Below are 24803 nucleotides of genomic sequence, written 5' to 3' on the forward strand. Positions count from 1 at the left end.
ATTTCTACCCAGCTTGTCTCATCACACTGCCCCTCACTTGCTCCTGCCATAGTTACATTAAAGTGGATTATCAGCTGAAGCAAAAAAAAAAAAAAAATTTCCCTGCTCCTGCAGCAATGTCTGTCCATGTAAATATCAGTCGGCTCTTTCTTTGTGAATGAAGTTTGCAGCTTTGGGAGCTCTACTACACATCCTCAGTAGAGTAACCTCTTTATTGTGAAAGAGCGTCCTCGTGCAGGGATGCAGATGAACGGTGTGTGTAATAAAGAGAGTGGGATTTACAATAACCTCCAAATGAACGATGGCCGTGCTGGGAAATTGCACATCCGTTTAATACAGTGACCCTATGTGATATTCATGGAAATGTTTCCCCTGTTTATTATGGCAAGGAAAGTATTTCTGAGACTCAAAGAGGGAAGCAATGGACAGTGATACCCATATGGCTGTCCATCCTATGCAGCAATGTTGTCACGGTATCTTGTGTGTTCTCTTGTGGCTGTACTGTCCGATCTGTGCAGAGCAAGACTTGCAAACAGACATCATATAAGAATGTTTAGGATCCCACTGAAGATTTGGCATGACACTTGATTCTTTTTTCAATCAGTCTTTCGCATCTGTCTTTGTCAAAGTGTTGCACAACCTTCATCGGTAGTGGTTCTCCATTCAGATCTGTCTTTGGCTGTGTCTTCCAAGTTATCAGTGTACCACATGAGCTGAGATTTTGCTTAAGCGTGTCTTTGAAGTGTTTACTTTGACTGTTCTTCTTGGGCTTGCCGAGTTTCAGCTCACCATAGAGGACTTTTTCCAGGAGTCTATCACTACCCGTTCTGATCACATGACCCATCCGCCTAACCTGAGCTTTGATCATCATTGCCTCTGGGCTGGTTGTTTTTGTTCTTTCAAGGACAAAGCGCCGGAATGGAACCTAGGAAGATAAGAGAGTCTAATGGAAGAAATTGTAGATTTGCCTACTGTACAGTGCTGCTGGTGGCAAAAGAAACTATTGTTGACCCACTTGCTGATACTGGAAACCAAAAGCAGAGTATGAATCCTGTGACTGGCGGAGGAGAAAATGTATCACGTAGATTGCCAATCCCAAGCATTCAAAAAGAATGAGTCAGCCTGCCCCACCTCTCCTCAATCATAAAATTGGCTTAAAAATCATGAGATTTTAAACAAACATGTGGGTTCTTTTTATTGGTTTTTGAGCCAGTAGGCTTTGGGCTTTTCTCTACAGCTAGCCAATTATTTTTAAGAAAAAGAAAAAACCAGGATCCTCATGTACTCCAGGAGCTGTGGCTTTAAAAAAAGGACCAACTATCATGAAACTCCCAAGAGTTGGCAATATTGTAGTAATACCTGGTCTTACTGAATATAGCTCTTCAGACACAAGGGTTTCATGGGATTGCAAACATAGTCTCTTAACTCCCTTGTGAGCTAGATAAATATTATCCCCATCATACAAATGGCCAAACTAAGGCTCAGCGAGGTTAATAGGTTGCCGCTGTATCACAGAGTGAGTCACTGGCACGGATAGAACAGTAGGTTCTTGGCTCGTAGGCCCATGGTCTATCCACTCGACCACAGCGTGTATTGCTCTTCAGCCCCAACATTACAGTCTGTTATTTTAATGGGAGCACTTGTGCCTTTTCCCCTCTATTGTTATCGTGTTATCAGCACTGCTGAAACAACAGTTTCCAATTAGCTACCAGCTCTCTAGTGTGTTTATATAGAATCATAGAAGTGTAGGACTGGAAGGGACCTCAGTAGGTCATCTAGTCCAGTCCCCTGCACTCACGGCAGGACTCCTGTTAGTTGTTTGTCTAATCTGTTCTTAAAAACCTTAAGTGACTTAGATTCTACAACCTCCCTAGGCAATTTATTCCAGTGCTTAACTACCCTGACAGTTAGGAAGTTTTTCCTAATGTCCAACCTAAACCTCCCTTGCTGCCATTTAAGCCCCTTGCTTCTTGTCCTGTCCTCAGAGGTTAAGAAGAACAATTTTCAACTCTCCTCCTTGAAACAACTTTTTATGTACACCCTTCCGCGATATAATGTGGTCCGATATAACACAAATTTGTATATAACGCGGTAAAGCAGCGCTCCGAGGAGCGGGGCTGCTTTACCTCCTTATATCTGAATTCATGTTACCATAAGCAGTTCCTCTGCATCCCTACCCTTACTTGCTGCACCCCCTCTGCCCCCCAGCTCACCTCCACTCCACCTCCTCCCACAAGCGCGCCGCAGCTCCGCTTCTCCTCCCTTCCAGGCTTGCCGCGCCAATCAGCTGTTTGGCAAGGGAAGCCTGGAAGGGAGGGAGGAAGAAGCGGAGTGGCAGCGGAGCACTCAGGGGAGGAGGTGGAGGCGGAGCGGAGGTGAGCTGGGGCATTCTGAAAAACATTTTTTTTCACCGCATTCTGCATGCAAGTCCCTATTCAGGACATATGCAAGGCAGCAAAGTTGTCTTCCATCCACACCATCAGTCAACAGGCGAGAAACGATGTGGCCTTCAGCAGGGCAGTCCTGCATTCAGCAACTCTGTAAACTCCGACCCCTCCTCCGGGGAAACTGCTTGGGAGTCACTTATTGGCATGGACACAAGCAAGCACTCAAAGAAGAAAAAACGGTTACTTACCATTTTGTAACTGTTGTTCTCTGAGATGTGTTGCTCATGTCCATTCCAAATCCCGCCCGCCTCCCCCTCTGTCGGAGTATTCTGGCAAGAAGGAACTGAGCAGGCAGCAGGTCGTCAGGGACCTATATGCACCACCATGAAGGCGCCACTCCAGGGGGCTCCACAGCCGACCCGACGGGGACTGCTCGGGTAAAACCTTCCTACACACGTCTACTGAAATGGACACGAGCAAGCATTCCAAGAACACACAGTACCATGAATAGTTCCATTGTAGTCCCATGGCAACACCCCAGCCCACCTTGAATGCTGCCTTGTCTGCTGGCCTATTTAGAGCCACCCCTCTTTTTTGTGCATAGGTCTCTTTGGGAGGGATCCTCTGCACAGCTCCACTGCAGAGGGTTAAATGATGCAGACGACCTTGGGCGCTTATCCCTACCCAGAGTGAATTCACACATTGGACACCAGATCAGAGTCTCCACCCCAGCAAAACCATCTTAAAGTCTCTGAACCGGAAATCTATTGGATTTACAAAGCAAAGGATGTTTCCTGTCGGTATAAAGTCTCATACAGTGTTGTTGGTCCAATAAAAGATATTACCTCACCCACCTCGTCTGTGTAAGTGGCACACAGTCCAGGCAGAAGTAATGCTGAATGGCTTTCAAAGAGATGATGAGAATATAAATGCATTGTGATCAGAATTTGGATTAGGGCAGTTAATTTAAAAACCCCACCAAAGCGAACATGCAATGCTGTCTGCGTGGCTTTGAATCAGTTGGCTACACTCTACTTCCCCTTCCCCCCAAAAAATCTGTGGGAGTCTGTCTAAAGGTTTCAGTGATCACTTGGTAAAGCATTGCTTCTGTAGTGAATTATGAGGAGAAAACTACCGTGCTGGATGAAAGAAAGCTGTTTGAAAGAATTTGTTGAGCTGGCTTTCTTTGTTCGATCTGACTTCCGTGAAATGGCAGAAGTTGGCTTAGATCCTACAGATAGATTCAGCATGACGGGTCCTGTGTGGGAGAACCTAAGAAGAGTCTGCAATAAAAATGTCCCTGTTGAAGGAAGAGACACAAAGTTACCTCAGCCCCATAGATCACTATTTAGAAAAAAGAAAATGAGAGCAGTTAGGACAAAGACCCAAAAGAGATGACCGTGACGAAGTCAGGCAACTGCTGTTGAGTTGGTTGAAATCAGTGTAAAAAAACAAAGGCCAAGATTATAAAAAGTGCATTGTGATTTTGGGTACTCAGGTTGAGACAGCTTAAAAGGGGCTTGATTTACAAGGGGCCGGGTGTATAGCACTTTCTGAAAACTGGGCAGCTGAAAATTGATGCATCCAAAATCACTAGGCATTTGGAAAATCCTGGATGGTTTTTTTTCTGCCTGCCAGCCCTGAAAATTCCAAACTGGGTTCTGTCTGCGTCCCACATCATCACTAAGCACAAAGCGTCAGCGTCAGAACTGGGCTGACAACTTAATTGATGTGTGAGCCAAAATACAATGCAGCTTGTTGTCCCGTAGCTCGGCTAGCTTCCTTTGGTGAATCTGCCACTCGCCATTATTAGAGACAGGATACTAGATTACCTGGACCATTGTTCTGATTTGATTCTATATGGCAATTCCTGTGTTCCCACTGGTGTTTCAGATTAGACTGGAGTTTCTGATTCTAAAGCAAGCAGACAGGAATAGAACAGAGACCAGGAATGGTGAAAAAAAGAAGGCATTTATACATAGGCATTTTCAGAATGCGGTCTGAAAAAAAAAATCTGATCTCTAACTCCCAATTATAGGCAGGTGAAATTAGAATGTATCCTCAGAGCTCCTCAGTTGCAAAAACACAAGATTAATTACAGGAGGTTTTTTGTACTAAGACTGAGGCTTTCTGAGTTCCCGAAGGGGCTTGAGTGCCCAGTTTCCACTCCTTTTAAAAGGAATTGCGTATCTAAATCCCACAGATGGCTTTGTAAATTCCAGCTTAAATCTAACAAATTAGTTAATGCTAAATCCTAAGAAGATACAGGTGTGTGTTGTTTGGCTAGAAGATAGTGGATCAGATTTTATGAAGCAGAATAGAAGTACCTAGGAATTTGATTCAATCCTTCCTTAGCTTTTCACAAACATATTTATTCAGTAGCTAGTTAGTGATGTCCTAAGGGCTGCTTTGTCTGTTACCTGGGAAGAATGCGGTGTGGAGTTTCCATGTTACTGCCTTGTCAGTGGGTTGGATGTGATCATGGCTTTTGTCCTCTGGGGTGATTTATAAAACATTCAGAGATACCTTTTATAACAAGTGTGAGCCTAAGTGGTGAACATGAAGCTTGTGATTGGGAAGATGCCGCTGGTCATCCGCCTCCTCATCTGGTGTAAATCAATGTCCTTGACTTCCATGGAGCGACACCTACTTCCACCGGCTAAGGATATGACTCTGTGTGTGTGCGTGTGGACTCTTTGGGGCCTATTCTTTCATAGTGGAAACTGTATTTGCATCTAAAACTTTAAACTCTTGGCTCTGTTTTCTGTTGGATACAGCAAACGCCCAGAGCTGATAAGCCCATGGCCATACTTGTCGTGACCATGGAAAGTGGCTCTATAATGTATGTGGCGTCCTCTGCAGTGCTAAATGTTTCTTTTATTTTTTCCCCCAGCAATCAAAGAGAAGTACACCGACTGGACGGCATTTCTTATACACGATCTGACAGGTTCCCGAACGGCACCTGCAAATTTACTGGAAGGCGTATGTATTAGATTGCAGTTTATATTTAATAACATGGCACAATGTTTGTATTATAGCAATGCTCAACATTAAAATATAGGGCTCTGTGCTTGCAGTGTCTGTGTATCCCCTTTGGGTGTGTCTGCACTGCGCTTGGGAGGTGTGATCCTGGCATAGGTAGATAGACTCTCACTAGCTCCATTTAAGTTAGCCCGCTAAAAATAGCTGTGTGGACATAGCAGCGGGGGCCGCGGCTTGGGCAACAAAAATGATTAGGGGACTGGAACACATGACTTATGAGGAGAGGCTGAGGGAACTGGGATGGTTTAGTCTACGGAAGAGAAGAATGAGGGGGGATTTGATAGCTGCTTTCAACTACCTGAAAGGGGGTTCCAAAGAGGATGGCTCTAGACTGTTCTCAGTGGTAGCAGATGACAGAACAAGGAGTAATGGTCTCAAGTTGCAGTGGGGGAGATTTAGGTTGGATATTAGGAAAAACTTTTTCACTAGGAGGGTGGTGAAACACTGGAATGCGTTACCTAGGGAGGTGGTGGAATCTCCTTCCTTAGATATTTTTAAGGTCAGGCTTGACAAAGCCCTGGCTGGGATGATTTAGTTGGGGATTGGTCCTGCTTTGAGCAGGGGGTTGGACTAGATGACCTCCTGAGGTCCCTTCCAACCCTGATATTCTATGATTCTATGATTGGGGTAACCACCTCAGTTTGGACCCGGGGGCCAGGTGGGCATGGTCTTGGGCTGCTAGCTTGAGCCGCCGCTCCTGCCGTAACATCCACACTGCTAGTTTTAGCGCACTAACTTAAGGAGAGCTAGCGTGAGTCTGTCTACCCATGCTAGGATCACACCTCCTAGCTACAGTGTAGACATAACCTAATGGGGCTGATCCAGTGCCCATTGAGGTCAAAGGTGTCTTCCTACTGGAACCCTATAGGACGGAGTTCATATCACCTGTAGGCGCAAGTAAGAGATACAGGAAGCCCCAAAGGCAGAAGAATCTACGTCTCTTCACTGTGGAGTTTGAGGGAGGGGCTTGAGGGGGTCTGCCCCATGAAGTACAGCGCTACAGGTCTCTCCAGCCAGCCGGGTGTTAGGGTGTCGGGCCAGCAGACAAGTGGGGGTGGAGATTCGCTGGATCCACTGATCAGTCCATAGGCCGATGCTAGACAAAGCTGTGGGGTGGCTCTGCCCATGTAGGGAGAATTCATTTTCCCTCTGACCCCCTGGATCTCCCCAGCGCAAAGTCCAGTCACTCTGGGGACAGGATTTGGCGATTAGTGCACGAAAGCTCTGCTGGCAACAGGGAGTCTCTCTGTTTTGCTCAGGTGAGATGAGGGGACGTGTAAAAACACAGCCAGCTGGTTGAAGCTCGAGGCACCGAGCATGTTTGCAAGGTGAACGACGTCCATGCCAAACTCACCCCGTGTCAGGCTTACTTAAAAGTGCCAATCCCAAACCAGGTTTGTGGCAAGATGCGCTAAGGAGGACAGTCCCCATCGGGTAAATCTTGGCCCCATTTATGGTTTCATCCTGAAACTGTGTGAAATTGGCAGCTTCCCTGTCAGGACTCTCAGTGCTCTCATCTGAATGCTTCCTTGGGGTTTTGGCAGAATGATTTTCCTGCAGGCGCAATCGCTTACAGTAACAATTGGTGCGATAAGAGATGCCTGCAATACGTATGGTAGCACCGCCTAGTGGTTCAGACATATACAGAACAGGCTTGCAGGATCTGCAGTGCTGGGATATTCCCTGAGGAGATTGGTCTTCTGCCCTGCCTTGGATGGATTCAGAGTAGTAAACGTGTGGTTTACAGCTGTGTAAACACTTATTTACCTTTCAAATGCAGATGCATTTCAAGACACTCCTCGCTTTGATCGCTTTGTTTCTGCCCACTCATGCAAGTCACACACACACACACACTCGTTTTTAACGACTGTGGGTACTTCACTAGTTAGCCACAGGGTAGGCTTAGTAGAATATCACCAGGGTTTTTCAGTCCACAAGGCCAAAAATCCTAAACATTCAAAGAAACAGGGCATGGCTACAGTGGTGCAACTGTAAGCTCTCTAATGTAGCTGCTCTTAGCTGGAGAGAGCTCTCCCAGCGGCTTATCTACTCCAGCCCCTGTGGGCGGTAGAAGCTCAGCGCTGTCCACACTGGCACTTATGTTGGTGTAATTTATGCCACTCAGGGGGTCATTTAGTCACACCCCTACACAACCTAAGTTATGTCGACATAAGGTGTAGTGTAGACATAGCATCACGGCAGATGGATCCACAGTCACTTTCATGCTCCCAGCTAGACTATGCAGAGAGCCTAAGGGCTTGATGCCCATCTCACCCTGGTGCAATTCTAAACCAGTGTGAATGGGATCAGAATAAGCCCCTATTGTGGGCTCTACCCTACCTCCTTTGATGTTGGTAGAAGGAACAGGCAGGCAACAAGGGCAGAAGTGTGGAGGGAGGAAACAGCAGCTTGGATAGAAACAATTTGCAATCTTGTATTTAATGGTGTTCTGCTCTGTTATGTGTGAGGTATGTGGGTAATACAGGACATCATGCTGAGTTTGTAACCCACTGGTAAATAGAATTACTGTTAATCAGCACTGCAGATCATTGTTATCATTGCATATTGATTTAACAAGGTAATTTTCTGTATGGAGCTGTTCATAAAAGGGTTCTTGCTGTACTCTCAAAATTAATACTCAATACAATCCAAATATTAATGTTAGCATTCTGCTCTCATGGATAAGTGACAACTGATTGTTTGGCTTAGCTTCTAGCATGCAGATCAGAGAAGCAATATTAGCTTTATAATGGCCAGACATCTATTATAATAAATTAAGTCATTACAGTGTTACTATATCCTTTGATGTTAAAGAATGTTTTATTGCACTGAAGCAACTGTATGGAAGAAAAATCACATTAAATCAGAATTCCATGATGTTGTTATATTTAGAAACAGCATTTTGCCATGACATGATCCTTTGAGATTGTATGGATGCATTTAATAAATTCAATAAGAAAGTTGCTAATACTATAAGCAAATGTATTGCACTGAGATGTGTCAACTATTCACAGAGCTGGTTGAAAATGTTCATGTTACACAATTTCAAACTTATTTTTTACAATATTAAAAATAAATGGGAACAAATTCCAAAAGAAATATTGTGATTCCAACCCTCCTCTCCATTTTGTTGATCAACTCTAATGCTGGCTGAAGTTTGAATTTCAAATTTTTGCAAATTTTTGGAATGGGGAAAAAAGGGACATTTTTTTTTTCAAATACTGGCTTCCCCCCCTTTTTTTTTATTCCAACCAGCCCTAGTATGAACCATTTGCAAAGTCTTTTAGAAATCCCTATAAAAGCTATTGGTGTTTACTGTCTGTTTCCTTCAACAGGCTTGGTACACAAACAGCTAACAGTTTAGGCCCTGATCCTTCAAACACTTACGCACGTGCTTAATTTCATTGCTGTGGGACTGCTTGCAGAAACAGGGTTGCCAACTCTTGGAATTTTATCGTGAATCTAACGATTTTTTAGTGTGTTTCTTAAAGCCCCAACTCCTGGAATCAAGAGATTTGTGCATGAGAATATTAGCTTTCATTTTAAAAAAAATAAGTATGTTTCTAGCCCTCATGAATTTCATAGAAAAGCTTGAAAATGTGAGTCAAGTGCACTCTAAAGGCTCAGAAACCCGAAGGGAAATAAAAAGAATCCACAATTTATTATTTTTGGGGCGGGGACCCCACTCGTGATTTTTATTCCAATTGCATGATTTTTTTTTTTTTTTAGAGCCTGACTCATGGTTTTGAGTGCTTGAGGTTGGCGGTGCTGCAGTGGTAAAGCTGAGCCTGTGCATAAATGTTTGCAGGATTGGGGCCTTAGAAGGTACTCGGTGTGTAAGGAAATACACCTTGTCATTGGGACCTCTTGTTTCACTTTACAGAATCAGCTATGAGGGCCTGATCCAGAAATCTGCTGTCTTTTAGCTCCTGATCTCATGCATTTTGAAGTCAATGGGTGTCTTCCATGGACTTAGTGGCCTTCAAATTCCCCCAATCTTGCCCCCATTGAGATCAGTGGGAGGTTTGCCACTGGCATCAGTGGGAGCAGGATCAAGTCCGTGGTGAATGAGAGCTCTGTGCACAGGGGGCTTTCAGGATCGTGCTCTGAGTAGCATGCCTTCTAGGTTAATTTCAGGGCCCAGTCCTGTGACGGGATATAGACCCTAAACACCACTTAAAGTCAGAGGGGGTGAAATCCCCTAGCAGGACTGGGCCTTGAGTCCTTAGGAAGAATCCTACTAGGTGGATTCCTAAGAATCCTAAAAGGTCCAACTGCAATTTTATTTTTTTGTTGGTTGAGAAATTAGCACAACTGTTGTTTTCTGTTTTCTTCTGAATTTGCACTTGGAAGCCGTTGGGTAAAAGAGAAGGAGAACAGACTGTTTGCTGATAGCTTGGATGATGGTGTGAAAAACAAAAATAATCTTCTGCTGTCGTCTGTTTCCTTGAGACGTCTTCAAATAAAATTTAAAATAAGGAGTTTTGCTTCTATTCAAACAGCCTCTGCGAGGAAAAAACCCTGTAGACCTCATTACAGTTGATTCCTTAATAGAGCTGCAGGATTCCCAGAACCCTTTTCAGTACTGGATAGTTAGTGTGGTTGAAAATGTTGGAGGAAGATTACGCCTTCGCTATGTGGGATTGGAGGAGACTGAATCCTATGACCAGTGGTTGTTTTACTTGGATTGCAGACTTCGACCAGTCGGTTGGTGTCAAGAGAATAAATACAGAATGGACCCACCTGCAGGTAAAATGGCTTGTTAAAAATATGCTCTCATCGTTTACATTTGAAACCTGTTTGTTTGTTTACTGAGAATGCTGTGGGGTCTGCTGTCCATTTCTTCTAGTTTATCAGTCAGGGTTTTTTGACCACTAGTTACTCAGTTTAAACCTATTAGGCTGGTGGATTTGGTTAAGGGCGAAGGGCATGTGGATGGTTTTGTGGCTCAGACTCTGACTTAGGTGACCTAGGTTCAATTCCCCGCTCTACCATAGATTTTCTATATAATCTAAGGGCAAAACCCTTTACTGCTCTGCCCCTCATCTATGAAATGGGGATAAAGTGGCTTCCTGTGGGCTTTATGGCAAGCTGGGGCACGGTAGAGTCAGCTCTTGTTTGCAGTGCAAGAAATTGTAGTGTAGACCAGCTCTTTGTCTAAGTTGGCTATGATAGGTTATAAGTTCTTCAGGGCATCTGAAGAAGTGGGTTTTTTTACCCACGAAAGCTTATGCCCAAATAAATCTGTTAGTCTTTAAGGTGCCACCGGACACCTCGTTGTTTTTCAGGGCAGTGACTGTCTGTTACTATGTTTGTACAGTCCCTACTACAGTAGGGACCTGATCTCTGACTGGAGCTTCTAAGCACTATTGTAATAATAACAATAATATAATGAAAGTCTCCTGAGAAATGTGTTTTGGGACATAATGTCTCATTCTGGTGTAAACCAGAAATAATTCCAGTGAAGTTAATGGCACTGCTGCAATGTAAAATTGGAGTGAAAAGGCGGAAAACCAGACCCATAGTGTAGTGGCTTTGTATAAGTAAGTAACTGAGTGGTGCCCTCTAATGGCTAGACTCCCAGAAAGGGTAAGGGACCTACTACTGCTGCTGGCTAAGGGAGCTCTCTTTTAGTGCAGATGGTAGAAGCCTGACTTTTTAGAGTTGCAAGTCCATGATTATACTTTCCAGTTCCCCTAAAGCATGTGCAGTTTTTATACCAATTGTGTCCGTTGTTGCTGTGTTAGAGTAGGACCAAATTTGACTTCAGGGGACATGCCTGAGGGATGACTTTTCCCCGCAAAGTTGGGCTGGACTGGGCAAATCTTGTCAGTTTCGTTTTGAAGGAAATCTTTTTTCGATGCTTTTCCTCTTGGCTGAGAGTTACTTTCATGTGCACCCCGAGAGCTGCCCCGAGTTACGGATTCAGTCGAAGGCGACAACTCAGAACAAAACTCAGCCAATGGCACACTTTGCATGGCATCGCAAAGTCAGCACGTTTGCAGCGTTATGCTTTCTACCCCAAGTCACAAAGCAGCCTGCAGGTTTACTTGCAACTTGACTCAGCATCGTCGAAACGTTTACCTCAACTCCAGTTATGGCTTGTAGTGAGATCCCAGAGCAGGCAAAATTCCCCCTGAGGAGTAAGGATGATTTCTGAGTTAAGGCACAGGAGATGTGGCTTCTACCCCTAACGCTTCCTTTGTCCCGGGGGGCAGGTCACTTAACCTCTCCGGGCTTCAGTTGTCCCATGTGTAATAGAAGGAGTCTTTCTGTTGATTTCAATAAATGTGGAGTGTGGGAGAGTGGGGATTATCCCTGTGAAGGTATTTTTAATGCTGCTTTCCTTCTGTGTTGCAAATCATTAGAGCAGTTACCAGGGTGAACACATTAATGCAGGTCAGTGTTACAAATTTTTGTCAGCATAGCTATGTTGGTCAGAGATATGAAACCCCCTCCTCCCCCCCAGCTGACATAGCTATGCCAGAAACTACCAGCGTCCCCACCATGTAAATGTAGCTGTACTGACAGAAGAGTGCTACCATGGGGGGTAGGCAGGGGAATATTGCTATGCCAACAGAAAAACTCCTTCTGTCAGCATATGCTGCACCTCTACGAGGGGGGTCTGCTTGTATAGCTGTGTCAGCAGAGCTGGTGTCGTGTAGACTAGCCTTGTGTTGTGTAGTAGTCTGTGGGTCACAAAACCCCACCTTTTCATTGCTCGTCTCTGACGACTTGCTGGCCAACTTAATTCTCCGTAAACACAACGTAGGGACTGTTGTGGTTACCTCTGTCCTTTCTGCTTTTTTCTTCCATTCTCATATTTGTTTGTCTCGTTCCTTGTCTTTCCTTTGTTCTGGGCTCCTTTTAGTGTCTGTTTTTTTTCTTTTTCTTTTCTCTAACTTAGTTATTTGGCTTTCTTTCACTGTTCTTATTCTCTCTCTCTCTCTCTCTCTCTCTCTCTCTCTCTCTCTCTCTCTCTCTCTCTCTCTCTCTCTCATTTTCCTGCTCTCTTTCCTTCTTGCCTTGCTCTTTGCTTTCTCCCCATCGTCCCCCCACTGTTACGTGGGCGACTGACACACTAGTGTAAATCTGAAATGACCATTGAAGCCAGCAAGCCAGCTCTTCATTATAGCATCCAGTGGCTTCAATGGAGGTACGTTGCGTCACACCAGCTAAGCTTCTGTTCCAGTGGAGTTACACCAGGGTAACACTGGTGTGAGAGGAGAATCAAAGCCCTTGCTTCTGTCCCTATCTCTCTGTCCAGCTCTTTCCTGATTAGTTCCCTCCTAATCCCTACTATTCCCCAGTTGTTTTGCCAGCTGTCATGCTCTCCACTCTATGGACAAGCCAAATGGCAATGTGAAACCGATTAGGCTTCTAGTCTTATAATTGCGGACCAGCCCCTTAGAGGTCCCTGATCTTATGTTGTTTGCTCTGCTTCTGGAGCAGAGCAGAGACAAAGGTGCTGGTAGTCCCACTTCATACTCAGTACAGTTTGTTGGCCACTCAATGTCCAGCTTAGAAACAAAGGATTACAAGACTCATTAGAGATATTGTATTGTTACTAAATAGACACCATTAATCTGGGAGAGAAAAATGGAGGCTGCAACAAATTGAATATAATTTCCAGTAAGTAATTCCTTATGTGGCAGCATAATTTCCTTTTACGCGTGTTAAATTATTTCCTAGATTGGAGATAAATGCCTGCAGATTGTGCACACAACATTTGATTTCGTACTTGCTGAGCATCGGCGTTCAGCTGAGAAGAAAGTCAGTTGTATGCGGGCGAGTATTTCCTAAGGATCTCTGCCAAGCAATGGCCATGTGGGCAGCCATCCGCCACTCAGTGAGTGGAGACTTTGGGCCACAGACAAAACTTGAAACATTCAGGCTGAAATTCCACCAGGGGCAGAGAGGGCCAGCAGAAAGTCTGTGTGTCACTCACTAGTGAGTGTGTGTTACTGGTTTCTATCTCTTATGAGCCACAGAATATAGGAGTCTTCTACAGCTCCTGCTTTTGCTGAAACTGTAGTAACTGATGCTTTTAGCTTTGGCGGCTCCCAATTCAGTTCTCTTTGCAGTGGTCAAGATGGCAGCCATCAGGTATGGGCCACTTAAGTCCCAATTAGAGCTCTCTATGCAGTGATGAATGTCACCCACTGTGTGCAGGGCATGTGAATTTTTCCAAGGTGCCAGGTTCCTAGGAGTTAGTGTACCTATGGCGTACGTCCAGAGCTCCTTTCCTCAGGATCTTCTAAGAGATTTCTCTCCTCATCGGGCTGTGGTCCTGAAGAGACCATCTCCTCTACTGCATCCCTTAGGCAGTTCAGCAAAGCCCATGGCAAGCCCAGGAAGGCAGTTAACTAATGTGAAGAATGTAGTGAAGGTGCAGATGGGCTGAAGCGAGGATCTTCTTGGGAGATTGTGCCAGAGCCAAATCAGTGCCAGGGCGTTTCCCCTCATGTTCCTCTCAGCGGTCCCTTTACTGTCATTATGGGACTCCTAGTTTTATTCCCTGGTTCCTTCCCACAGGCTTCCATCTGTCCTTGCTCTTTACACCCTCTGGGTGTGTTGGATGTAGGCACCCCCAACTATCTTAGCCAACCTATACATATCCTTTCTGATCCTGTGAGGTGCCTGCCACCCTTATCTCCCCATGAGAAGTGAGGGTGCCTGTCACCTCACAGGATCAGGTCCTCAAGCCCAGGTCCTCAGCTGGTGTAAATCAACGTCTCGCCATTGTGATCAGTCCCTCCAGGCTATCAACTTCATTTCCCTATGTGAATATGCCGTGTTTTTTCTAAGTTGAATATCGGTCATGTTTTTTCTAAGTTGAATATCAGTTGAATATCACTCCAGCTTGGGTGGCTATTTCAGAGGTGGGCTGGCTGTTTATTACATTGCGTTTCAGGAGTGAGAGTCTGTACTGTGCTTCTTAGAGGTGCAATGCACAACTCGCATCCCAGGGGGAGGTGGGCAAAGGTGACTTTACGCCACCTTTGTGCCCTCCCAAGCCTGGGCTGCCCTGGATCTGCCCAAGCCTGGGCTGCCCTGGATCTGGAGAAGGCCCCAGCGTAACTTTGGATAGCCTTGGGGACCTGTTTAAGTGATGGCTGCCAGCACAGTGTTTCTCAGAATCCAGGTAGGCCTACCCCCAAACGCTCCTCGTACCCCCTTCCCTGGCATGACCTCTGTGCCAAAGCTTGCAAGGGTGTCCTCAGAAGGCGGCCCTTACGGCTGTCTGTCACAGTGCCGGCACTAGGATAAAATCCTTCCCCAGCTAGAATCAGGAGTTTGAGGGTCCCCTTAAGCCCCTTTATCTGGCACAAAGGAGCTGGAATGGGACGAGGCTCTGACCCCGGATGAGTTTGGATTCCTGGGACCAGATGCTCAGCTGATGTAAATTGGCACAGCGCCATTGAAATGATACCAGCTCGAAATCTGGCCCCAAATTTTGATTTGACAGATTTGCCTCATTTCATGCGAACTTCTAGTTAAAGATGAATCGGCAGACATTTTAATGTCTTATTTCTTGTTGTCCGAAACACAAATTGACACGGCACACTTTGTTCAATTGTCTGCAACACTATCACTTAAAGAAAATGCTTTATGCTCTTTTAACACTGCAATTTAGTGTCCATAAACTTGCCAACATAACCTAACTGCCTATATCTAATGAAATGCGTTCATAATATCGCTTGCTGGTTATTGCGACTGGTAGATGCACCTTTATCTTTTGAGGCTCGTTGATTATGCCCCAAAAATTGCAACTGATTTTCACGTACTCAGGTGCAAGAATAATAAATGCCTCTCGCCTACTCTTGCTCCTAGCTCCATTGCAGACACTGTAGGGAACATAAAACATTGCAGGCCATTAGTAAATTTATAAAACACAATAAGAAGCTAAGGAAACACCAGGGGTCAGATCCTCAGCTGATGTAATGTTGTAGCTCTTACACCAGCGAGGTTCTGGCCCAATAAATCTGTGTCTGCAGTGTTGCCAACCCCAAGTGTTTAAAAATTAGAATCCGCCTCCCCAAAATCAAAAGATTTGCTTAAAACCCTTGAGATTTAAAAAAACAATCGTAACGGTTGGGTTCTTTTGTATTTGTTTTCTGATTTTTGAGCCTTTAGGGTTCCCATTTTCAAGCTTTTCTCAGCAGCTATGGGAGCCAGAAATTCCTTTTCTCTCCCCCGCCCCCTTAAATTCCCACGTAATCAGATGCCTCCAGGATGGGGGTCTGTAAGGAAAGAAATATCATAAGCTTCAAAATAAGATTGAGATGGTAACAGTGTTGTGTACTGTGTGCCGGTCTCTGATTGCAAACTGTGTATCCCTCAAGATTAAGAGCACTGATTTAGGGATCCAGAAATTCAGCGCTCAGTGGCTGCTGGCTGTAGGGAAGGCTGATCCCTATGCCAAGTGGGAAATCTCCCACTTCCCTGGGCCAGAGGCTGCTGAATTGGGTAGTGAGCTGGCAGCTGTCTTTCGCAGATCAGCTGGAGGAGGGGCAGGGAGAATCATCTTAGCCTGAGCTTAACAAACAGAAAATAAAATGAGATGGCTGGGAAAGAATAACGGAGGGGGGTGGCCGGACAGTGACCAAGCAGGGAGAAGCCCAGAGAGCCTTCCTTTTCACAAACACCCCCCAGACCAGAGCCCAGACCCCTTGGCGTCCTTGCACTCTCCCAGCAACTCCGCTTCAGAGAAGCATTCGTTCCCCGCTAGCTCTGCGTCAGTGGGTGGGTGGGGAAGGGCTGAAGGCCCCGAGGTTCAGTGATGCTGCACCGCAAGAGGCTCTAAGTCTCTCTCCTGCACATGGCGTATCTTCCTGGGGCTGACCATGATCCAGCCCCGAATCTTCAAGGGGCTGTTCCTGAAAGGTGTCAGCTGCCTCTCATGTGCTGGGAATCGAGTGCAGGGGAGAGACTAAAGGAGACTCTCTATTCTTTGCACAGCATGACCTAGGGGCAGGCCAGAATCACAGCCCAGGCAGGATGCTACCAGCAGACCAGGAAGCAGCCTGTGTGGGGCTGCTGTGTATTCCCCCAGCCCTACCTACTCATGAGTGGGTGGAATGGGGCAGGGAGTGGGCAGAGCCATGGCTTCACTCCCCTCAGTGTACCAGCTCTTCCAGGGAAGTATGCTGCACCAGAGATAGGATTGGAGCAGGGTGAGACCTGGAGGCAGATTGTGACTGTCTGAGACAGCACATTGCCCCTTGCTTGACTGAATCCTGTGTGTGTGAATATATCTTACCTATGTGAGCATTCCCCTTGGCAACGGGGCTGTTCATGCTAGGTGGTAGGACTGGGTCATTTTATTAACGCACCCGAGAGTGAGCTGTGCTTCCGAAAGGAAAGGAACACCTGCCATAACAGGCACACCGAGTAACAATCACTTAAAAAGTGCTCTTGGTACAGAGGACTCTGGCCGCAATCTGTACTCTAAACAGAGGATCAAAATGTGGTTTCTCACTGAAATCCAGACAAGCAAGGAATTAAAAATATAGCCCTAAAGGGTTATGTCCCTCTAAGTGCACTTAAATTCATATGCATACCCTTGATGTCTGTCTGAAGTTGGATAGTTTGATATAGTGGATGTATAAATACATCCACTTCCAGTGAGTGATTTCTGCAAATCCTGTTTTGATAAGGTCTTAAATCTGCTGAGATCAGAGCATAACATTCCCTTGTAGCTTCAATGCTAGGTGAAAACTGTGCTTGCCAATTCCTTCTTTTTTTTTTTCTTCTCTGCTTCAGAATTGTAAGATGCTGCCGTAAATCTTTGCGGCTGTTATAAGCACAGAATTTCAAATGAAAATTGAGCCAAATACGGCACTGGTGTAAAAACTAGACTGACACCACTGGAATTGCACTCCCTAGTTTATTCCCTGTCTGGATTCAGGCCTATTCTGGTCATTTCCATTTTAATAATTGTTGCACTCTATCTGTCTATCTCGTAACTTTAAGAGCTTGAGATGAATGTTCTGCAATAACTTGTGTGCTGGATCACAATATGTTTCCTAGAACAGAAGTACAGCCAATATAAAATTCTCCATCACTTGTATTGTCCCTACAGTAGATGATTCATAGGCATTTTACTGGAATGAATCACTAAAGGATTTGGTAATATAACTAATGATATTAAATCTATTTAAAGAAGCCGCTGTAGAATGACTGTACTTCAGTTGTGAATACTATTTGTTGGGTTGCTCTTGTACTCTGATTGTTATATTGACAAGTATGTCTATGTACAGAGCTGGTTGCAAATTTTTATTGTTTTGTTTTGTTTTAAACAAAAAGTGCTTTTTCAACTAACAATGAGGGCAGTGTTTATGAGAACATTTCCCATTTTTTTGTCCAAATGTTTCAGCTTTTGGTTGTAAACCCCCAAACAGCAAAAATATCAGTTTTTGGCAGCCAAACATAAAACAAGTTCAGTTTTGGTTTTCAAAAACAAAATTCAAGTTTTGGCTTTTTGACAAAAACCTGAAAAATGTTCATTTTTTTGCTTTGGTTTGTTTTTCTTCAGGAAATAAAGTACGTTACTCCCTGGCTCTGTGTGTTAATAGAGTCATTCTTCTTTGCTGGTTTTATCAGAACTACATAGTACGGGGTACACACTGCATTGTTGGTTTTACTGGGATTGTACCATTACATGGTGTATGAGATTAACATGCTACAGGAGTGTTTGATCCTTAAACAATTATGTGATTTTTTTGTTGTTGTTTTAGAAATCTATTCTCTGAAGAATATATCTGAGTGGAAATGCGCTCTGGAAAAATCCCTTAATGATGCAGCAAAATTTCCTCTTCCAATGGAAGTATTCAAGGTAAAAGAGATCCATTTATTCTTTAATTACAGAGCCACCAATGAATAAATACATCAAGGAGTGAATAGCATCTTGTGTTTAACTCTGCTAGGAGAGCGATGCTCTAGTAGGTCATGCTGCAAAAAAGTCACACGTGAGATTGTTGCATAAGCTGAAATAAAAGGGTTTTGTTGTTCTGCAGATTTTCCATTTGGAAAATTGACTCCTTACAGTCAAAAATTATTATAGGAGTAGGGCGTGCTTGGCATTGTTTTCTCCCACATCATTTTTTAAAGCACGTTGCTATGTAAGGCCTGTGCAAAAGACAACACTTATGTTCCACTTCTGTCTTCAAAGTAGGGTTTAAGTGGGATTTAAGAACATAGGAATTGCCAGACTGGATCAGACCCAAGGTCCATCTAGTCCAGTATCCGGTCTCCAGCACCAAAGGAAGGTGGAGGAACCCTGCAGTCTGTCTCCCACCCCCACTTATCTCATCTTGGTCTACAATAGTCAGAGATTGGTTTCAGCCCCAAAGCACAAGATTTAAAATCCCTTACAAAAATTTTGTTGTCAGTGATTATGATGACTCTGGATAGTCTTGATTTTGCCATATAAATATCCAGTCTCTTAAATCCCTGGCCTCAGGTACTTCCTGTGGCAGTGAGTTCCAGTTTTTATCAGTTTTGAATTTCCCACCTTTTACTTTAATAGAAGATCCCATTCTTGTTGTGTAATGAAACAGGGAGAACAGAAGCGCCCCGTCTACCTTCTCTAGACCATTCATAACTGTATATAATTTTACCATGTCCCCTCTTATCCGTTGTCTGGGCGAACTGTCCCAGTCTGTCAGCCTCTCTTCACAGGAACCTAGGATCATTCTTGTCACTTGTCTCTGAACTCCTTCCAGTTCTGCAATATCATGTTTTAGTTGGGTTGACCAGTAGGGCTCACGGTACGACCAGGGGTTCAAAGTCCTTGTATTGGCCCTCTGCACTGGGGTAGATTTCACCCTACTGTTGGTAAAATCCTTTCAGAAACTTTGTTCTTCTATTGTGTTTATCCCAAGCAGCAATGGTCTCAAGGTGCAGTGGGGGAGGTCTAGGTTAGATATTAGGAAACACTATTTCACTAGGCGGGATGGGTTCCTTAGGGAGGTAGTGGAATCTCCATCCTTAGAGGTTAATGCCCGGCTTGACAAAGCCCTGGCTGGGATGATTAGTTGGGGATTGGTCCTGCTTTGAGCAGGGGGTTGGACTAGATGACCTCCTGAGGTCCCTTCCAACCCTGATATTCTATGATTCTAAATTGCACATTCCAGGTTCAATCCGGCTCCCAGAGAAGTCAATGGAGAAATCCCATTGATTTTAATGAGAGCGAGATCAGACCATGCAGGGGCGATTAATAGCCGGCCATACATGTCGTGCAAAGAATATTTTGTGCTCACCCTCTCTTGAGTCAGCATTAATTTTTTTGGTGATCTAAACTGGTGCCACTAATGCCATTATTGTAATACTCTGGATTTCAAGAGTATCTTCCATCTGAAGACCAAAAGGTACGTCACAAACACTGAGGGAAGCATTGTTAGTTCCATTGCTCAGATAGAAGGATTGGAACATAGAGATAAAATGCTGTTTTAAGTCTGTGGAAGAGGTATGCTGGTGATAGGTGCAATCAGAAGGCCTGAAAGTTATAGGCTAGAGAGTCCAGATGGTCGTACTGCCATATCTGTGCCATGACCACCCAGTCCCTCTCTCCTCATTTTGCCTTCCTTCAGCTGATAACATACTGGTTTGAGTGAATTTTGTCAGACTGTCTCATGGAGCCTGTTAGCAGCTGTGCACTGCATCTCCTAGCAAATCTGCTGCATCCCTTCCTTCATCATTGCATATTCCCCTGCTTCCCCCTCTCCTATTCGCCAACATTTTAAATATAGGTTTCGTCATTACTCTCTGTGGGGGTGAAATTCACCACTGTGCAGCGAGTCAGTACAAGACCAGTGCACCACTCACTTCCTACTGCGTCCCCAAAATAGGGGTTACATGGGTGCTAAGCAATTAAAGATGGGTGGCGCCTGCCTCTTGCACTGGGATGACTTTTACTCTGTTGGTGATGTTAGGAAGAACTTTCTACATATAAGGGTAGTTAAGGACTGGAATAAGCTTCCCAGAGAGGTTGTGGAATCCCCATCACTGGAGGTTTTTAAAAACAAGTTGGACAAACACCTGTCAGGGATGATCTAGGTTTACTTTGTCCTGCCTCAGCGCAGAGGGCTGGACTAGATGACCTGTTAAGGTCCCTTCCAGTCTTCATTTCTATAATTCTGTGCCCTTTAAGGAATCCCTGGTTTATATTTTATTTATTTGCTAGGAAAGACAGCCACTTTGTGCTTTTCTGCTGACAATAACACCTAGTTCTTATATAGCACTTTTCATCGGTAGATCTCCAGGTACTTTACAAAGGAGCACAGTATAATTATCCCCATTTTACAGATCAGAGACTGAGGCAGTGAGAGGGGATGTGACTTGCCAAAGATGTCACAGCAGGCCAGTGACAGAGCCAGGAATAGAAGCCAGCTCTTGTGAGTCCAAGGCTCTACCCACTAGACCACACCGCCTGCTCAATCTCCCATCCTTTATTTTCACTTTCCAGAGACAGCTGCAGCCAGCTCCCCAGGAAGGGTTCAGGGCTCTGTGGTCCAACTAAGAAGCACTATAATTAGAACAATTTTATTCAAAACTCTTTGGGTGAAATCCACATCTGGCCAATGGCTAATACAGCACCAGTGCTCATTGAAGTCCCATTTATGCCCTATTTTGAGACTATAACCAGGACTTCAGGGGTGCATAGGCCTCACGTTGCCTGTCTGCACAAAGGTGATGTCCAGTCACTGTGCCAATATTACTAATGGTTCTGACTATACACTTTTTGTTTCATTTAACTGTCTGAAGGTCAAAACATGGTGGTGCTAGGGTTAGACCACAAAGATGTGATGCTGATACTTAATTTCTATTCCTGATCATATTCCATGTATGAAAGAGTGCAGAATATTCCTGGCAAGGCACAAAAAAAACTTTATTGAATTTACTCCGTCTGGCTGTTGGATCCTCTCTTCTCAGCATACAAACTTATGTCTGCTTACTTTCATTATGGCATCAGGACTGTGTTTTTAGATTCAGTAAGTCCCACTTTTGAAGTGCCTTGTGGTGGGAGATTGCTGGGATGCAGAGCAGTGCAAAGCACAGTGAATTGACTAAGATGAGCATTGCTTTGGGACTGAACACAAAGAAGGGCAAAAACCACAGGTGCGTTTTGTTTCGTCAAACCAAACCCAGGGTAAGGTGTAGGTCAGCCCTGTCTTCTCTAAGCCCCTGATTCTGGGCATCAGTGGTGCGGGGGTTGGATAAATATTTCTGCTCCAGGCCCATTTCTCGTTTCAGTTGCAAATAAGTGAAGCACAGGGTGGTTTTTGTTTTTCTTTGAAAATGCCACCGTCAGTCAGGCATCTGCTTTGCAAAACCAGAGAGACTCATGTCTGGGTCTCATTTTATGTCAGTCTCCAAAACTGGGGGTGAGAAGAGGCAACATTTGATTGTAAGGGGCCAGGTCAGAGTAGCTCTGTTGAAGTCACTTACGTCAGTGAAGTTACTCCACTGATGACTAGCTGATGATCTGGCCTAAGGTTCTGATGTGGGTCCATTTCTGCTTCTGTGAGAGTCAATTGCAGAACTCCCATTGATTTCAGGAGGAGCAGTATTTTGAAGCCTATCTTCATTCTTTCTTTTCTATTATTTTCCTTTGGTTTTATTTTATTACTATTATTTTAAAATAATGTCTGAAATCCTGGCCCCTCTGAAATCAATGGGGAGTTTTTCCATTCAGGTCAGTGGAGCTGGGATTTCATAACACCTGGGCATGAGGACAAGATGAATCTGGCTGACAAAAGCTTGCGTTTCATTTACTCAGCCAATAGGTCCAGAACTCCTTCATTCAAAACACACCAAGCCTGATCCTCCTCTCCTACATTGCTTTTACGCTGGCGTAACTCCATTGGCGTTACTCGTGATTTACACCAGCGTAAGGATGAGGAGGATCAGGCCCATTGTCTAAATGTCTGGTACAAGAATCTTTTAATTAAGCAATAAGACCGCAGAGTTTGCATGGTTTGAGAATGTCCTGCTGCTGGTGAGGACTTGGGCATGAACTAAAAAAAGCCTGCAGCTGCCCCAGCTGATGATGTGTGCATCTGCTCCTGTGAGCTAAGCAGTGTCTGACTTGGCTGCTCCTTAGATAAGAGACCTCAAGGAAAACCTTAGATACTCAAAAATGTGGTGGTGGTGATCCAGAAGGTGTCGTTCTTCACTGAAAGTCGGAGGAGAACTAATTCCTCCCCACGGTGCAACAGGGCTCCGTGGTGCTATAGCTGTCAGCTGTTAAATGAGCTGTAAAATAGAGATCTTGCTATTGTTAAAGATCCGGGGGCATTTCTGCAAAAGTGGAAGTGACTGCTCTGGTGTACTTGGTAAATTGCGGTTTGGGTAATTATATTCCATCAACTCTGATCCAGCAAAGCACTTAAGCATGTCTTTAACTTTAAGCACACGGGTAATCCAGTTGAAGTCAATGCATAAAGTTAAGGATATGCTCAAGTGCTTTGCAGGGTTGGGGTCTAAATTACTTTTTCAGTTTTCGTTGTGCACATGTGGGTGGTGGGTAAACGACTCGTTGGGGGAGGCTAGCCTCGGCTCCTCCCCCTCTGCCCCTCCCCTTCCACTCCCACCTCGCCTGCTGGAGCCCAGAGCACCCCCACAGTGGCTGCTGGCCCCCCAGCCCCAGGGCGCCAGAGGTCTCCCAGCCCTGGAGCACCGGGCGGGCAGCTTGGTCCCAGCGCCCCTATGCAGTGTTTTATCCACTAGGAAACACTGCTTCTCTACTACAAATAGGGTGCAAAATATTACCCTTTCCTATCTGGTGATGTTTTACATGCGTCTTGTACTGTCATTTGGCACAGATGTTGCGTATGGTTTGTAAAATGCTATGGGATCCTTTGGGAGGAAACGGATATAACTGCCAGGGAATATTCTGAGTATTTTACTACTAAATGTAGTGCTTGGCAAGCCAAGCCTAGAACAGGCTGTATGAAGAAATATTTTGCAAAAAAAGCTTTAATAACGTTTTCACTACAGTACGTTCCTCTTTTTACTGTAGGAAAATATACTGATCCTTTAGAAAACCAACACCCCCGAAACAGATGAAAATGTCAAAGAAGGATGGGATTTTCAAAATTGCCTGTGTGAATTACCCAAAACTGGCTTGAGTGCAAGGCTCGTGCTCCTAAATCTCTTGGGCATCTTTGAAAAGCCACCCTACAGTTTTTACAGGCAGTGTGTTTAGTGAGATCAAGCATAGACAGGGACTTGGCCACTTTGCCTTTAACTTGGATTGTTGTCTTTGGTATGTCATCTACAGTTAGACTGCAGAGACCGGTGACTGTCATGCTGAGCAGTATCGTCTCATTGTTTTCTCGTACTCCCCATCTGCCTGTCTGTATCCATCTGTGGTCTCTTGTGTTATACTTTGATTGTAAGCTCCTTGGGGCAGGCACTGTCTTTTTATTCTCTGGGTGTACACCCCCAGCACAGTGGAGGCTTGGTCCATGACTAGAGCTCCTAGACACTGCGCTAATACAAATAATAATAAATAATCTGACCCCTTTGTACCTCAGAGTCTCCATGTGTAACTTGGGGCAAGAGCACCAGTATTGTTCTTTCCTCATTTGTGCTTGCTGACCGCTCAGCCTGCAAATTGTCTGAGTACCTGTCTGAAGAGGAGATTCCGGTTGGTAGCTGGCTCTTTAATCTAGCAGACAAAGACACAACAAGATCCAACAGCTGGAAGCTGAAGCTAGACAAATTCAGACAAGAAGCAAGTCACACGTTACTAACAGTGATGCGAATTAGCCACTGAAATGTTTTGCCGAGGGATATGTTGGGTTCTCCATCACTTGAAGTCTTTGGGGCAGATCCCTCCCTGCTGGTGTACAGTTTATACCAATGTAGGATCTGCCCCCTTTTTATCAAGACCGGATATATTTTAAAAGGAGATGCATTAGCTCAACTGGAAGTTACTGGCTTTAATGCAGGAATTACTGGGTGAAATTCTACCATCTGTGTTATGCAGGAAGTCAAGCTAGTTGATCATAAAGGTACGGTCCCTTCTGGCCTTAAAATCTATGAATTTTTGAGTGCTAAAAATGAAGCCCCTTTTAAAAATCACATCCAATCTGTATAGTTTGGTTAAAACGATGGATGAGCATCAGATGCAAAGCACTAGAAGCATTTAAACATGGAGGAGAGAGAGATTATTTAGGTTGGAGCAGGCTGCTGGAATTAATTTATTTAAAACTTTTAAATGATTTGGATTCATCAAATTATACCCATAGCTGGACCACAGTAACTGGATGATCTTATTCCTGCTCCCTTTGGGCTTCTATCCCCATACCTTCCAATGGTTGGTTACACTCACTTGCTCCATGTTAGATTGGCAGTTCTCTGAGG

At 44.6% G+C, this 24803-nt stretch overlaps 1 protein-coding gene across 3 annotated transcripts in view; it reads left to right on the forward strand.

The window, feature by feature from the left end:
• SFMBT2 (Scm like with four mbt domains 2) overlaps positions 1-24803 on the forward strand; it is a 189645-nt gene that overhangs the window by 79747 nt on the left and 85095 nt on the right. For all 3 annotated transcript variants that reach the window (XM_073328829.1, XM_073328832.1, XM_073328828.1), the window contains 3 exons: positions 5281-5369; positions 9932-10178; positions 18170-18267. In XM_073328829.1, coding sequence (XP_073184930.1) covers positions 5281-5369; positions 9932-10178; positions 18170-18267 — 434 coding nt within the window. The remainder of the gene's footprint in view (positions 1-5280; positions 5370-9931; positions 10179-18169; positions 18268-24803) is intronic.

This window comes from Lepidochelys kempii, chromosome 1, assembly GCF_965140265.1.
Source record: "Lepidochelys kempii isolate rLepKem1 chromosome 1, rLepKem1.hap2, whole genome shotgun sequence".
In the NCBI taxonomy this organism is placed as follows: Eukaryota; Metazoa; Chordata; order Testudines; family Cheloniidae; genus Lepidochelys; species Lepidochelys kempii.